This window comes from Amphibalanus amphitrite, unplaced genomic scaffold (assembly GCF_019059575.1).
Source record: "Amphibalanus amphitrite isolate SeventyFive unplaced genomic scaffold, NRLGWU_Aamphi_draft 000075F_arrow, whole genome shotgun sequence".
NCBI classification, from domain to species: domain Eukaryota; kingdom Metazoa; phylum Arthropoda; class Thecostraca; order Balanomorpha; family Balanidae; genus Amphibalanus; species Amphibalanus amphitrite.
Window position 1 is genome coordinate 571,254 of NW_024881571.1, and position 12,850 is coordinate 584,103.

The 12,850-nt window shown below is 52.3% G+C and overlaps 1 protein-coding gene across 9 annotated transcripts in view; it reads right to left on the reverse strand.

Annotated features, from left to right (window-relative positions):
• Positions 1-12,850, reverse strand: part of LOC122379297 (CUGBP Elav-like family member 3-B) — a 131,797-nt gene that overhangs the window by 18,422 nt on the left and 100,525 nt on the right. For 8 of the 9 annotated variants that reach the window (XR_006256160.1, XM_043361357.1, XM_043361361.1 and 5 more), the window contains exons 4-6: positions 9,840-9,851; positions 1,293-1,421; positions 220-299 (exon numbers count right to left, since the gene is read on the reverse strand). Coding sequence is in view for 8 of the 9 variants with exons in the window: in XM_043361357.1 (XP_043217292.1) it covers positions 220-299; positions 1,293-1,421; positions 9,840-9,851 (221 nt within the window). In the remaining variant the exon portion in view is untranslated. The remainder of the gene's footprint in view (positions 1-219; positions 300-1,292; positions 1,422-9,839; positions 9,852-12,850) is intronic. The other variant, XM_043361359.1, reaches the window with a different exon arrangement.

A 12,850-nucleotide genomic window follows, 5' to 3' on the forward strand; every position in this document is an offset into this window, starting at 1 on the left:
TACATTAATAGCATTAGGTTAAATTGCTCTATTTTTATCATGGCCTGCAGCTATATAAAGTAACTAATCCGTAGTGGACGCAGGGGACCTGTTCTCTTTAGCCACAGGAACGGCGAACGTTTATCCGCCGTCTAAAGGTGGAATCTCGCACGATCCGGGCTCGAGTTCAGCGTTCACGACATTCAGCCATGACGTAGATCGTCCCATAACGGTACTCACGGGCATCGTTTGGCTACCGTGCAAGCTCTCGATCGCCGCCTGTGCTTCTTGGTGTGACGAAAACTTCACAAAAGCACAGCCTGTGGGCAAGGCAGAGCGGTACGGTAACACATACGGACGACAATATGTGTTCGGAGCATCGTTTCAGTAAAGCACAAAAAAAAACTCTTGACTGCTGCTAGAATAGCCAATTACAGCAAATGTTAGGGAGTTAATAGGCTGCATCTCTATTTCGAAGCTTTAATGCCTCTCTGCATAGTTCATAAAGATTTAAAACACAAATGATCCTCATATTTCACGCCAATACGCATGATGTTCCTTTGATGTCCTCGGCTAGGATTCTGCACAACAGCTCGAATGAGGGTCGACACCAACTCACTGATACGCAACTGTTTACACACAGCCGCGAGCATCGCCGCTGTAGGTTGTGCGGGTTAGTCTACCTACCAGGTAGTGGCTACTAGCGACATCTATTGAGTGTTTCTAAAACTACACCTCTCCGCCGCGCCTGTGATGGATGCTAGGCGCCGTGTACCCCATCAGTATTCAGTTCCAGTATTTCTCTGGGCATATGGCTAATGTTAGTCGTTTGAACTGTCATAAATACGACAATTTATGGCCTGTCGGACCACAAAACTGGAGTGGCTGCCCTCAATCAGGCCTCGCCTTCTGCCGGCGCGGCCTGAACAGAGGCGGAAAGGTCGGGCTCATCACGGCCCGCTACGGGCGCCGGCCCGGTTCCTGGAACCAATCTGAGACAGCCTTTTCCGGCAGCTTTGGCCATGACAGTGTGTAACCTTTCTAACTAGCCGATTTATTGGAAGCGCGGGTCACAGTGTCGCGGGTAGTTTATTTGGTAGGCTGCTGCATCCATCGCATCGATCCATGCAACAGCATGGCAGCGAGATATCTGGGAACCAAGGGCTTTATCACTCATGAACAGGAACGAATTTTCAATTTCATGCCTTCTCGTACTTGATAGCTTTGCCCCTAAGACACTGTCCCAGTCTTTGTGACGTGATGTCAGTCGTCAGCATGAGAAGCAGCAGTGCACCCGACAAGTGTCTACGAACCTTTGCTGACTCCGTCGACACCGCGCAGAATTGTACACTCTTCAATCGGTCCGAACGGCTGAAAAAGCTGCTTTACGTCTTCTTCAGTCTGTTGCTTGCTTAGCATACCAATAAAGAGTTTCCGGTCTTCTGAAAAGAAAAAAAAAGTCATTGTATAGCGACCAGGGGCGACGGGAGCAAGAACAATAGCGAGCCTGTCGCACCTTCTTCAACGAATGGATTAACATAAATTCCCAATGCTGCTGTTGCGCAGATAGCGCCATTCACTGTATAGAAACACAAAGAAAGACGAAATATTTCACTAGCAGGCTGTTCGAAGAAGTGTACTATAATTTACATCCCAAAAACTGAAAGCAGTCATCGGGTAAAAATCATACAGTGCAGCCATTCAGTGAATGAACATACGAGTAAAAGCAGTAGATTCAGCACACTACCTTGCGTCTGGTCAGTGGTCAGATAAAATTGCAAGCTAAGCCCAAACCCCCTAATAAGCAGCTATACTATTTCGAGTCAATTTCGATCAGCACACCAGCTGATGGGACGACAGTGCCACCCTGCAGCGGCTAACGCAGCCGTGATTCGGCAGATTAGCCCCACAGGGGCGGGGCCGCCCGGTCAGCCGCCCTGCAGCAGCGGTAGCAGCGGACGTGGGTGAGCGGTCCTCTGAACAGCGGCTCAGCCCGGCCGGCCGGAGCAGGTGGCACTGCTCAGATTGTGCCACTCCGCCGGCCGTCTGCCAGGTTCATAACTCAGGCGGGACCGTCCATCATCCGGAGACGGAGACAGAGCTGTGTCCGGGAGACTCTGAGTCAAGAGACTGAGCTGGGAGCTAGTGGAGTACGGGCCTGCAGGTTGGCGCCAGTGTGACAAAGAGCTGAGTCGGGATTCACGAGCAGGTAGCATTGGGGTTGGAACGGATCAGAGTCAAAGCAACAGCTGGCAATGGGAGTTCACGGAACTGTTAGTCTGCAGCTACAGGATCTCAAAACTATGACAGGTGCTATATTTTCCGAAGACCGCTGGTGCTGCATTTTTCAAAGACCGTAACTGTACGGGGATTTCCCGGATCCAGCGAAGAAGCATAGCGCCGAGTGTTTCTCGTGCCTGGCTGAGCCACCGCCTCTTGAGCGGTGTGCCGAGAGGGGCCCGTCCGATTACGGGGCCTCTCGCTCGGCCAGCCACCTGTTTGAGATTCATTTTCATCTATATGCCGGACCGGTGGAGCGCAAAGCTCGGCGTCGGCCCGAGCATCACTCACGATTCAAGGCAACGCTCGCAGCTGGCTGGCTCTCCTCCCCTGCACCTCTCCGGGATCGGCCACCACCTCCGGAACAGACGGACTTCTGAACAGGGGTGAGGAGGCTAGATCAAACTCCTCTAAATAGGGGCTAGGTTAGGACAGTAGCGGTGAATATGGCTCAGGATTGACCTAAAAAAATCTAGCAAGAGGTGGACGGGCGGTATTTAACGACGGTAAAAAATGAGCACGAGCGCACACGATAATATCTCTGAGAGCGTCAACTATAGGGGTTAAGTGCACTCAGGAGGCCATGTGGTTTTTGTAAATGGACGTTATATGCCGTAACGGTGGAGTGTCACGGAACACTCACAGCGTAATGGTGCACCGCCTAATAGCGTCACATAATAAATGGCTTTAATGACGCTTTACAGACTCATCAAGCGGGCAGCCGCTTATCAACCGCCCCCGGCTCACCGGCGGCTGGTGATCCGAAATGGCGCCGCTGGTTCTGGCAGGCACCGAAGAGCGATACCTTTCGGAAGTCAGCCGCAATTGCCGGCTGCGCGACGCTGCCGCCAAACTTTGTGTAATGGATATTGAGCCCCGAGGTCCCACCAGTGAGGCCGCAATAGTCACCACTCGGGCTGTCCCGCACTGTTCGTAGCACGCACTTTGGCGGTGGTGCGGACTGTTCACGGTGGTCGCAGCTGTTCAAAATTGTTCAGGACTGTTCAGTGATCACAACTGTTTGCAAGACTCCATGTTGCTGAACTAAACTATTCGCTGCAGATCTGCATTACGCAGCGAGAGGTACCCAGCTGGAGTCAACAGGGTAATTGAATTACGCTGCCTTCCCCAGAGGACGCAATGCTCAGTGACCTGTCGATTATGAAAGTCACCGGCTGGCGTTTGCTTTCACATCGCATTACATTGCCTATGCAAGTCTTGCGTTGCACGTTTGGTCATGTAGCGTAACATTGCTTAAGGATAGAGGCCATGTATTACCAATGCTTGGAAAAAAGGGCTCCCTCGCCATGTCAAACAGTCATGGACACCCGCATGTGCGACATGAGAAGTTTCACCACAGTCTGTCATGACTTCCATCATATGAAAAAATACAGGTCTGGAAATTACAAAAACGTGCTACTCTTTCACACTGCTTGCTTATTGTAAGCATTATTTACTACAGTTCATTACTTTTGCTACTAAGGAAACATAATTAATGAATTTACCCCAGACACGGATGAACTCGGTTGCAAATCTAAGGATGAACAAGTTGGAAACCAAGTCAAGGTTACGCCTGGACTGTCACGTTTCAGCTGTCCGATGTGCTGACCTTTTCAAAAGGAACGTCGGAGTTGCCACATTTCAGCGACACAATTGGGATGCAATAAAGAAAGTCTGTATCTGGTGCTACCAGCCGCATCGCGGTCTGGCCTCGCCAGTCGGAAGTCTGTCAATATCAGGGTGGCCACAAGCAGTCGCCGTCCGTCAGAATGCATTACAAAACACACCAGCCACTGAACATGGCTGGTTTTCAAGTTCCGGCCATCATTTTAGCGACTCGGCCGACGGAGGCGCGGCGAGCCTTCAGCCGCAGAAGCCGGCCCGGGCCGGCCCGATCCCGCAGCCCGGCAAATCCCTGTTCATCTTTCCACAGATCACCAGCCGGTCACGTGCTATCGATTAGAGCATTGATCGCCTCTGGCGGAGCGGCTTACACTGATTACAGTCGGGAGCCGGCGTCCGCCCGGGCCGGGCCTCTCAGCTTTAAACTCGGCCGAGCGGGACGGGCGGCATCGCTCGTCGCTGCATATACGGCGCTGGGGCGGGCGGCGACGGACGGCGGCCGGGCCGAGCGGGGCCGGGGCCGGGGCCGGGGCCGGGCCGAGCGGGGCGGCTGCGTCTGTCAGATACGGTCCCCGGACCGGGGAGGAGAGAGAAATGGATCCCGCAGCGAGCGACGCCGCCGCCCGGATGTTCAGACGAGGACGAACACGAAAATAAATTTAGACCTTCAGAACGTGACGCGAATACAGCCAACATCGAAAACACAACCGACCGTTTAAATGAAACACTAAATAAGAAAGAGCGCTCCGTGCCAGTGAGGTGATCTCAGTGAGCGTGTTTCTACGCCACAAACAAGTCATCATCCCCACAGTTCCCCTCTCTTCCAGCGCGCTTTCCAATGAGTTGGCTCTGCACTCGCCGGGCTGGCCATCAGGTGACCAGACCGCAGTGGCTGGTCGGCTCTGAGGAGCCTGCCCCGCGGCCTCAGCCGACCGGCCCTCTGAGCTATAGTCAGCAGCACTGCCTGCATACGAAACGCCACCACTAATGTGCTTTTGCATAAACGGATGAGTCTGAATTTAATTTCTCCCCAAAGAGTGCGGCTGAGGAGACTGGGCGGCCGGCGCGGTCGGCGACCATACGCTCAGAGAACCAAAAACCGGGACGGGATCTCGACATTCGGCAGGATGTGGCGCTGCAACCCCTGTCCACATCCTGCTGTGACGCCGGGAGTTCTTGGCGAAGCCTCAAAATATTTTGTTGTTACATCTAGATATCTCGCTCTGAATACAAGTTCGGCTATAGTACATAATAGAAATATCTAAAATTTTAGCGCATGGTGATCCGTCCCCCCTTGGAACTCCACAGTATTAAATTGTGCTCCAAGAATATGCACTTGTAATCTAGGATTATCCCACTGATATCCAACCCCCATGATATCCTGCTGTAAGTGACCCCGAAATATTCCATTGTCGTCCAGATAATCTATAAGTAAAGTACGCTCTAATATCAGGATAACCGGCTGTAACAACAACGTACTTGATAATATTGGACCAACCGGTGAATGATAAGCGGATGTTGCATAAGCAGACGTGACATGAATACAACGCCACCAGCGCTCTCTTTCTGACACATAACTCATTTAGAAGCTTTGATTTAGCGCTCCACTCAGCTGTATTTAAAATTTTAAGGGGTAAGCTTCAAGGCAATATATTCTAGCTGCGAAAATATTGTTCAATCTGAGTCTAGGGGGAGGATAATGAATTTTCGGATGCGTGCATGAGTAGCTACGCCTGGATACACATTGCATGCCAGTTAACTACTTGTCAAATGACAAGCGACTTCTTCGTGCTTTGGCATTAAAGTAAAGATGGTAAATTATAAATGAAGTAGTTATAAGTAGCAATAAAGAAGCAAAACTAAAATATAAATAAAGTAGCAAAACTCAGGTAGCCACAATGACACACAGACTATAAATGTCCAATTATATCCATTGGATGGTGAAATATCTATGCTTGCAGAAAACAAATGTCATAGGTATTGCAATGGCCAACCCTACGGCACTTACGTCAAAGCCTAGTCAACAGGTGTGACCGGACGTTTAACCTGACCTTACTCGCAACATAGAAGTAAATGGCTGACACCTACGAGTGAAAGCTAAATTCGGCTCATGCCAACTTCATCCAACCATAAACTGACGAGTGACGTCAGATTTGACTCTGGCACAGCGTATATATCACACATTCCAAATAAATCATTTACACTTCATCGCTGCCGGAGTCCCGACTTGTTAAACGGAGTGTCAGGTGGATTTACGACTCACTTCTACCAGAAGCCTACGCTAGACATTCGCCGTTACTCGACTCAACTGCCCAATGGCTGACAAAAAGGACAACACAGTCACACACAGGCGACAGGGCATGCAGCATGCGGTTTTTAGCACCGTCTATGAGACATAAATGCAAGTTCGGTTTCAGATCTTCGACATCGATCATGATCTTCCTCTTCGAGGACCAGCAACCCTCGTAACAAAGCACGACACATTCTCTTGAGCTATCTCTGTTCCGGATTCTCTGTGAGAGAAACGCGGATCGTCCCTATACCTACCAGACAGTGTGATTGTAGTTCAGACCATATGTGTGCCTGCCGGTCTGGCGGTCATTCGGACCGTCTCTCAGGCCATCTATGTACCGGTCACTCTCTGTCTCTCAGTCCGTCTTTCTAGAACAATCAGTCCATATTTCTCAGCCCGTCTCTCCCGTCAGTCTGCCTCTCAGCCCATACCGTCCGGTCCGTCCGTATCTCAGTACGTCTCTATAACACCCAGCCCGTCCGTCTCTCAGCCCGTCTCTGTAACGGTCAGTCTGTCTCTCAGTCCGTCTCTATAACACCCAGCCGTCCGTCTCTCAGCCCACACCGTCGGACCTCGTCACCGTCCGGCGGCGCGCGTCCCATCAGACGGCACGGCACCCCCGAGTGCAGCCGTGAATGAGGTGGCGCCGCCCATCCCGGTCCGGCTGATGGGCCCACCGGCTCTCCCGAGTGCTGGCCCCTAACGAATGCTGCCGGACCCCGGCGGCGTGCCCGGCTAAGTAGCAATTCCTGTTGGAATTTCTATTTAATTAGCGGAGGGATTGGTTGAGCAGTCCGCTGTCCGCGGCAATATGCAGTTGAGTGAAATCATTTACAATGCTGACATTGCAGGCGAGGGTGAAACCAACTTTGTTGGAAAATAGCCACACCGCAATGCTGTTGCGATTATATACGGATATGACCCAACACAAAAATACGAAGGAACTCTGTATTATTCAGGCTGTGCAGTTTGTATGTATGTAGATACGCATGCCAACACATTAATTGTGCATGGTTCCGTGAACCATTTAGCCTTTATTCTCCTGTTGAATATTACCCTCACCCGCCACACGAGGAAGCGGTCCTGCTGTTCAATCTCAGCAGAAGCAGCCGTCCCATGGGTCCGTGCGGATGGGGGTAAGTGCCGGGAAACTCCCTTCCCTCTCCGTTCGCTCGGCACCGGTACATGGAGCCGGTACCGGGTGTAGCCCCGACGGCCGCTCCGGTAAGCCCAGTACCCCAGAGAGTAATCCAGCCACAGCGCGGCAGACTGATCCGCCATTACCTGATATCCATATACCCAGGCGACCGTTCTGACACACCAGTTGATGGATGGTAGCCACCGCCGCCCGACCCGCTCCCGGTCGGTACAGGCAGACACTAGCCCAAACGCCCACCACGGAGCACAGATATTCACTCACAAGATGGAATAGTCATGGAAACTCCGAAAGTTGTCGTGGGATAAGTATTTTGAGGTATATTGTGTTCATCTGACTGAGAATGACATTAGGGTTAAATATGAATGCCACTGGCTGCTCTGCTTTCAGTGAGACTGTGAATTATACAAAGACCCATGGCACCGCTTTTCATAAATGTTACGGCTCAATTTTCAGCCAACTAGGATGTTTCATGCCTAATCTCATCACGTCATCATTTCCTTTTTTATTTAATCATCATGATGAGACGTCGTAATTCTTTTACACTGAATTATGAACATAATATGAAACGAGCATATCCCGTAAGCCTTGCTAAGCGGACATAAAACGTGGGTGTAAAACTAACCAATTACTTCGTTTCAGAGAAAAACATTTACACAGCTGCTCCCGAATAAATTGCAGTATGATAGGAGCTCCACCAGAGCGCGGGTGGAGACGAGTCGGGAATCCCAACCGACAGCGCCATCACGGTCACTCGCCGTCGCCGGCAGAGGAGCGTAACTCTGTTGCTGCCGGACTCAGTTGGGTCGACAGCCTCGGCCACCCACGGCGCCGGCGGGCCGCCAGCTCATTTGGAGCCGCTCGGGCCGGCAGACACGGCCGCGGATTGCGCCCCCGGCGGTGGCGCGCGTCACAAACAGGCCTGATATTTGTCGGTGACGAGGAGCGGGCTCTGATGGCACCGACCGACGCGGAGCTGCAGGGCGCGGGGCAGAGAGAGGGAGAGAGAGATAGAGGGGGGAGGGAGGGGAGGGAAGAGAGAGAGAGAGAGAGAGAGAGAGAGAGAGAGCGAGAGAGAGAGAGAGAGAGAGAGAGAGAGAGAGAGAGAGAGAGAGAGAGAGAGAGAGAGAGAGAGAGAGAGAGAGAGAGAGAGAGAGAGAGAGAGAGAGAGAGAGAGAGAGAGAGAGAGAGAGAGAGAGGGAAGGTAGCGAACAAGGGCGGGATGAATGACCGAGACCAGCCCGAGAGCCGAGGTGCGTGCCAGCGGACGGCAATGTGGCGATTTAACCTAATATTTTCCCCGGGCTCGTCCAGCAGCCAAAGGTCAGAGAGGAAATCAGGATGGGCTATAAAGGCAAGCGGCGGTCCACGGTGGCTTGTCGGTGCTGAGAAAATCGGTGACCGCGCAGGAATTGGAGGGACGCTCAGTGCGGGACTGAGGCTGGCGATAGCATGAATCGGTAATGGGATGGTCAGCGGCGGCTCGGTGGGCCGCTGCCACGGACAGGTCATTGGACTAGCCGAGATGGGACGGCCGGTAATGGGACCGGCATGTGGTTAGACAAACCTAAGGTGGTGGAACGAACCGACGCGACGGCATAATTTTCGTCTCCGACACCACTGGACTTAGATGCAGAGACCTGAGGTGAAATGGGACTCGGTCGGTGAGCCAGAATGCAGACCGGGAGGCGAGACCGGCTAGAGCGGCGGCCCAGAGCGCACGGCGGCGTCACCGCTAAGTTGATTGGTGCGCCGCTGGACGCCAGCTCGTCACATAAGGCGGCCATAACGAGCCTCAAATCTAATCCAGCAAATCGGATTTGGCCGGCGTGACGGCAGCGCTCGGCGTTACTGCGCCGGCCGCCGCTCGGCTGCCCGTCAAACGTCAGAGGCAGAGAGCGCCACCGCCGGCATATCCTGTCTGGACGCCTGCAGGGAGCGGCACGGGCCAGGATGTCCTGTCTGGACGCCTGCAGGGAGCATACGGACCCGGATATCCTGTCTGCAGGGAGCATGAGGGCCGGTACAGCCCGGCGAACCAACTTGCAGAGATAGCAAGAGGGACAATAAGTGCAAACTGCCGGTCCAGCTTGCAGGGAGGGAATGGAAAGACCGACACAGCCTGTCTGGTGTCTTACAGAGAGCTTCCAAAGGCCGCTATGATTTATCCCGCGCGCACGGACTGATATACCTGCCTGGGCTGTTGCTGAAAGCCGAAGACAGGCTGGGTTAGAGAGGAATGGGACCCGTTGCCCATGAAGACCACTCGAGCTGGACATCAGAGGCAGCGCTAAATAATCATTTGGATATGGACAGCTACATAGCTCAGCAGCAGTGGAGACTATCGCCCGCAGATTTTGGTCCCGGAATCCCGCCACCCAGTCCTGCTCACGTGCTGGGTCCTGTCCTCTCACCCCGCCACCTCCTCCCCACAGGACCACCCAACCCGACACTTACCGCCTGCGGAAGACAGCCCGGCCGACCCAATGGCCGTCCCCGACCACTTACCGTTCGCGCTATCTGCAACAGACAGAGAGGGACGGCCGTCAGTGACACGGTGGGCAACAGGGCATGCAGAGAGTGACAGCTTGAAACGGTTCTCTGCTAACATGGTCCGATAAATGATGCATACGATGATTCTTTGGCATTATTGCGATTGATGTAGCAATCCTGTCTCCATTGGATATAATTTGAACACAAACAGCATCATGCTTGGATTAAATTTCATATGTGAGCATGGTAGAGTGGCTATGCAGTAGTCTACAAGCTCCGATCGACTACTTATTTAAAGTGATCGCTATCTGCAAGTAGTCTTCATCATTACCAATTTTGTACTAGGATGTATCACAGACTCGCTGACAGCTAATAAGCAAACGGCACGACAATACACTTATGTAATGCTGCAGCGCGAGAGGAATACATACACGCCGCATTTTCGGACTGTGCGTGCCTCCTTTAATGTGCAGCGATGTACGTATATATTTGTTATCACAAGTGAAAAACATTTCAGCAGCGGAAATTAGTTTCTCTGCATCTGACATACTTTGAAATATCTGGAAAAGAATCAAAGGCGCTTTTGAAGATAAAACTATGGAAGCAAACAATTTCCTGTACCGCGCAAGGGAATTTGCCCAGGCATTCACGAATGAAATTTCTATTTAGCTTTCCTTTGAAATTCCATCTACATTCAGTAAACGACAAAATAAGCTTCAATGAAAGTTCTATTGACTTGCTTCCGGCACGAAATAGCTCGGTGGATGAATTGTCAGCGATACGCGTGGCGCCGAGCAAATGAGTGATTGTTGCTGCGGACCACAAAGCTGCTTATGCAGCCCCCATCTAAAATATCTCATTTTCCAGCATTCTGCAGGCCCTTACATGCACATATTGCATACGAGCATATATCCAGCAGAACGTCTTACTGAGACATGTCAGTGAAGATGGTCGTGGAACGCACGAAAACGCACGTGAATGTTAGAAGCGCAAATCCATGCTGATTGTATCGTCCTAGCGACCCATTCTACACGGGCAACATCATACAAGGCATCAATTCAGAGAAGTGCACCAGAACACTTCCTCAGCGTTCATCTCATCAATGTCCACGTAACCTCCTTTTCTCTGCTTGATCGAGAAACGTTGGATTCCGGATCCAATCGGCGCCTAAAGTCTATCGGTGTCGGCGGGTCCAGCCCACCTCCAGGGGCTGATCCCGCGATCGGGGCCGGAAGTGACGGGTGTAATTAGCTCGGTAGGCCGACAGCTCGGCTCAGCGCGGGACAAGAGCGCGGGTCAATCTTAGGCCAGAAGGCAGGCGCCGGGCGCGGCTAAGGCAGCTGATCAGGACGGGCTCCGGGCAGCTACCAAAATACCCAGCGGCCAGCCGATGTTCTTGCCCGATACAAGCTAGCACACCAAACTATACATCCGAAAACTATACAAACTATGCTTACTTCTGTTCGGGACGGCACTCGGCACTATTCATTAAATACATCCAAGCCCCTAGAGTTCTCCCAATCTTTTATGACAGCGTCCCTATAGGCAACAGCTTGCTCTCCCTCCTCTGGGCACGCATGACAGTTCCCGTGACAGCTGGTAGTGAATGTATGTACGGCATACGGTAGCGCCCTGCGCCCCCTCCATCCCCACAGGCGGGCGGGGGGACAGTCCTCGACCCGGCCGGCGGCGGCCGCCCGTTCTTCTGACCGTAATTGCTGCCTCTTCATGGTCTGCTCATTGGGTTTGCATCGATCTAGGGGCAGCGGTCAGAAGAATAGCAACAGATGACCGGGCATCCCCCCAGCGGTCCTGGGGGTGGGGTGGGGGGGGGGGCGCCGCCGCCCGCTCGCTCACTCACTAGGGACAGCGATCACCGCTGACTCGCCTAAATAATTCCCGCCTGATAATCACATCGAAATTGATTGGTCAATAGGACACTTATTGACGTTAGCTGATTCATGAACTATAAATACGCCAAATATCCATCTGTACGGCGCTAACTTTTCCTGGAAAACATCAGGGCGCATTTTCAGCTCGTATGGGAGGCTTTATCAGCTTTGGACGAAAGATGAATCTATGCAATTCCTCTTCATCAGAGACGTTAGCTTCAGAGCGTGGCTAAATGCCCGCATTCACTCTTGACAGACTAGGGCAGAATGGCCGCTCTACGTATCAAGTATTAATACTGAGAGGAGCGGTCCCATTTTCATCCCGGTGAGAATAAAAGGATTGGAGACGGAGAAGAAACGTCTACTAAATTATTCTGCACAAACTTGGGAAGGCTTCTGTGAATTTTCGCCGACGAAAGCGGTGGCCTTTCTAGCGCTCATTATTGCGGGCAGTCTGTCTGAGGCGGCACTGGGGCGGGAGCCAAGGCAGAGTAGGCTGGGATTGCTGGCAATGGAGACGGAAGAGACGGACAGAGACAGCTAGAATTGCTTGCATTGGGAAATGGAAGAGATCGAAGGGTCGGCGAGGTTCGGAATTGGGTCAGGGGGGACGCCATGAGATGTCAGATCTTGAGGCCAGAGCTGAGGACAGCACAGTGGCGCCGCCTTCTTGGAAAGGAGTTGTCAGCAATGCTCGATGAGCGATGACCAATGACCATTGACCATGGTAAGTGTTGAAAGGTGAAGTCTGTTAGGATGGATACTAGGTAGCCACCGTGAGTAGCTAACTAGAAATAATAGGAGCCTGCGTTATATCAGGGGATAGATTAACAGCGTTTGGGTCGCAGTGACAGGATGCTATTCACTGCCATTTTATTCAGTTTGCAAGCTTTTCCACCGTGCGTGGTCTGTCCCATCAAATCATTTCAAATTCATACGCACATTACCTTTCTCTGATCGTACAATGGTCGAACCGAAATTTCAGCTCTGCGCTCTAAACACCGCTCTGTTGTTTCCGTAATCAGCGTAGCGCCGTGTCACCTTGAGGCCATCGAGCGGGCCGGCGCGGCCTCGCGGCCATCGCCGCTCTACTGATTCAGGGAGCACGCCCGCGCCGCCCGGCCGACCGATACG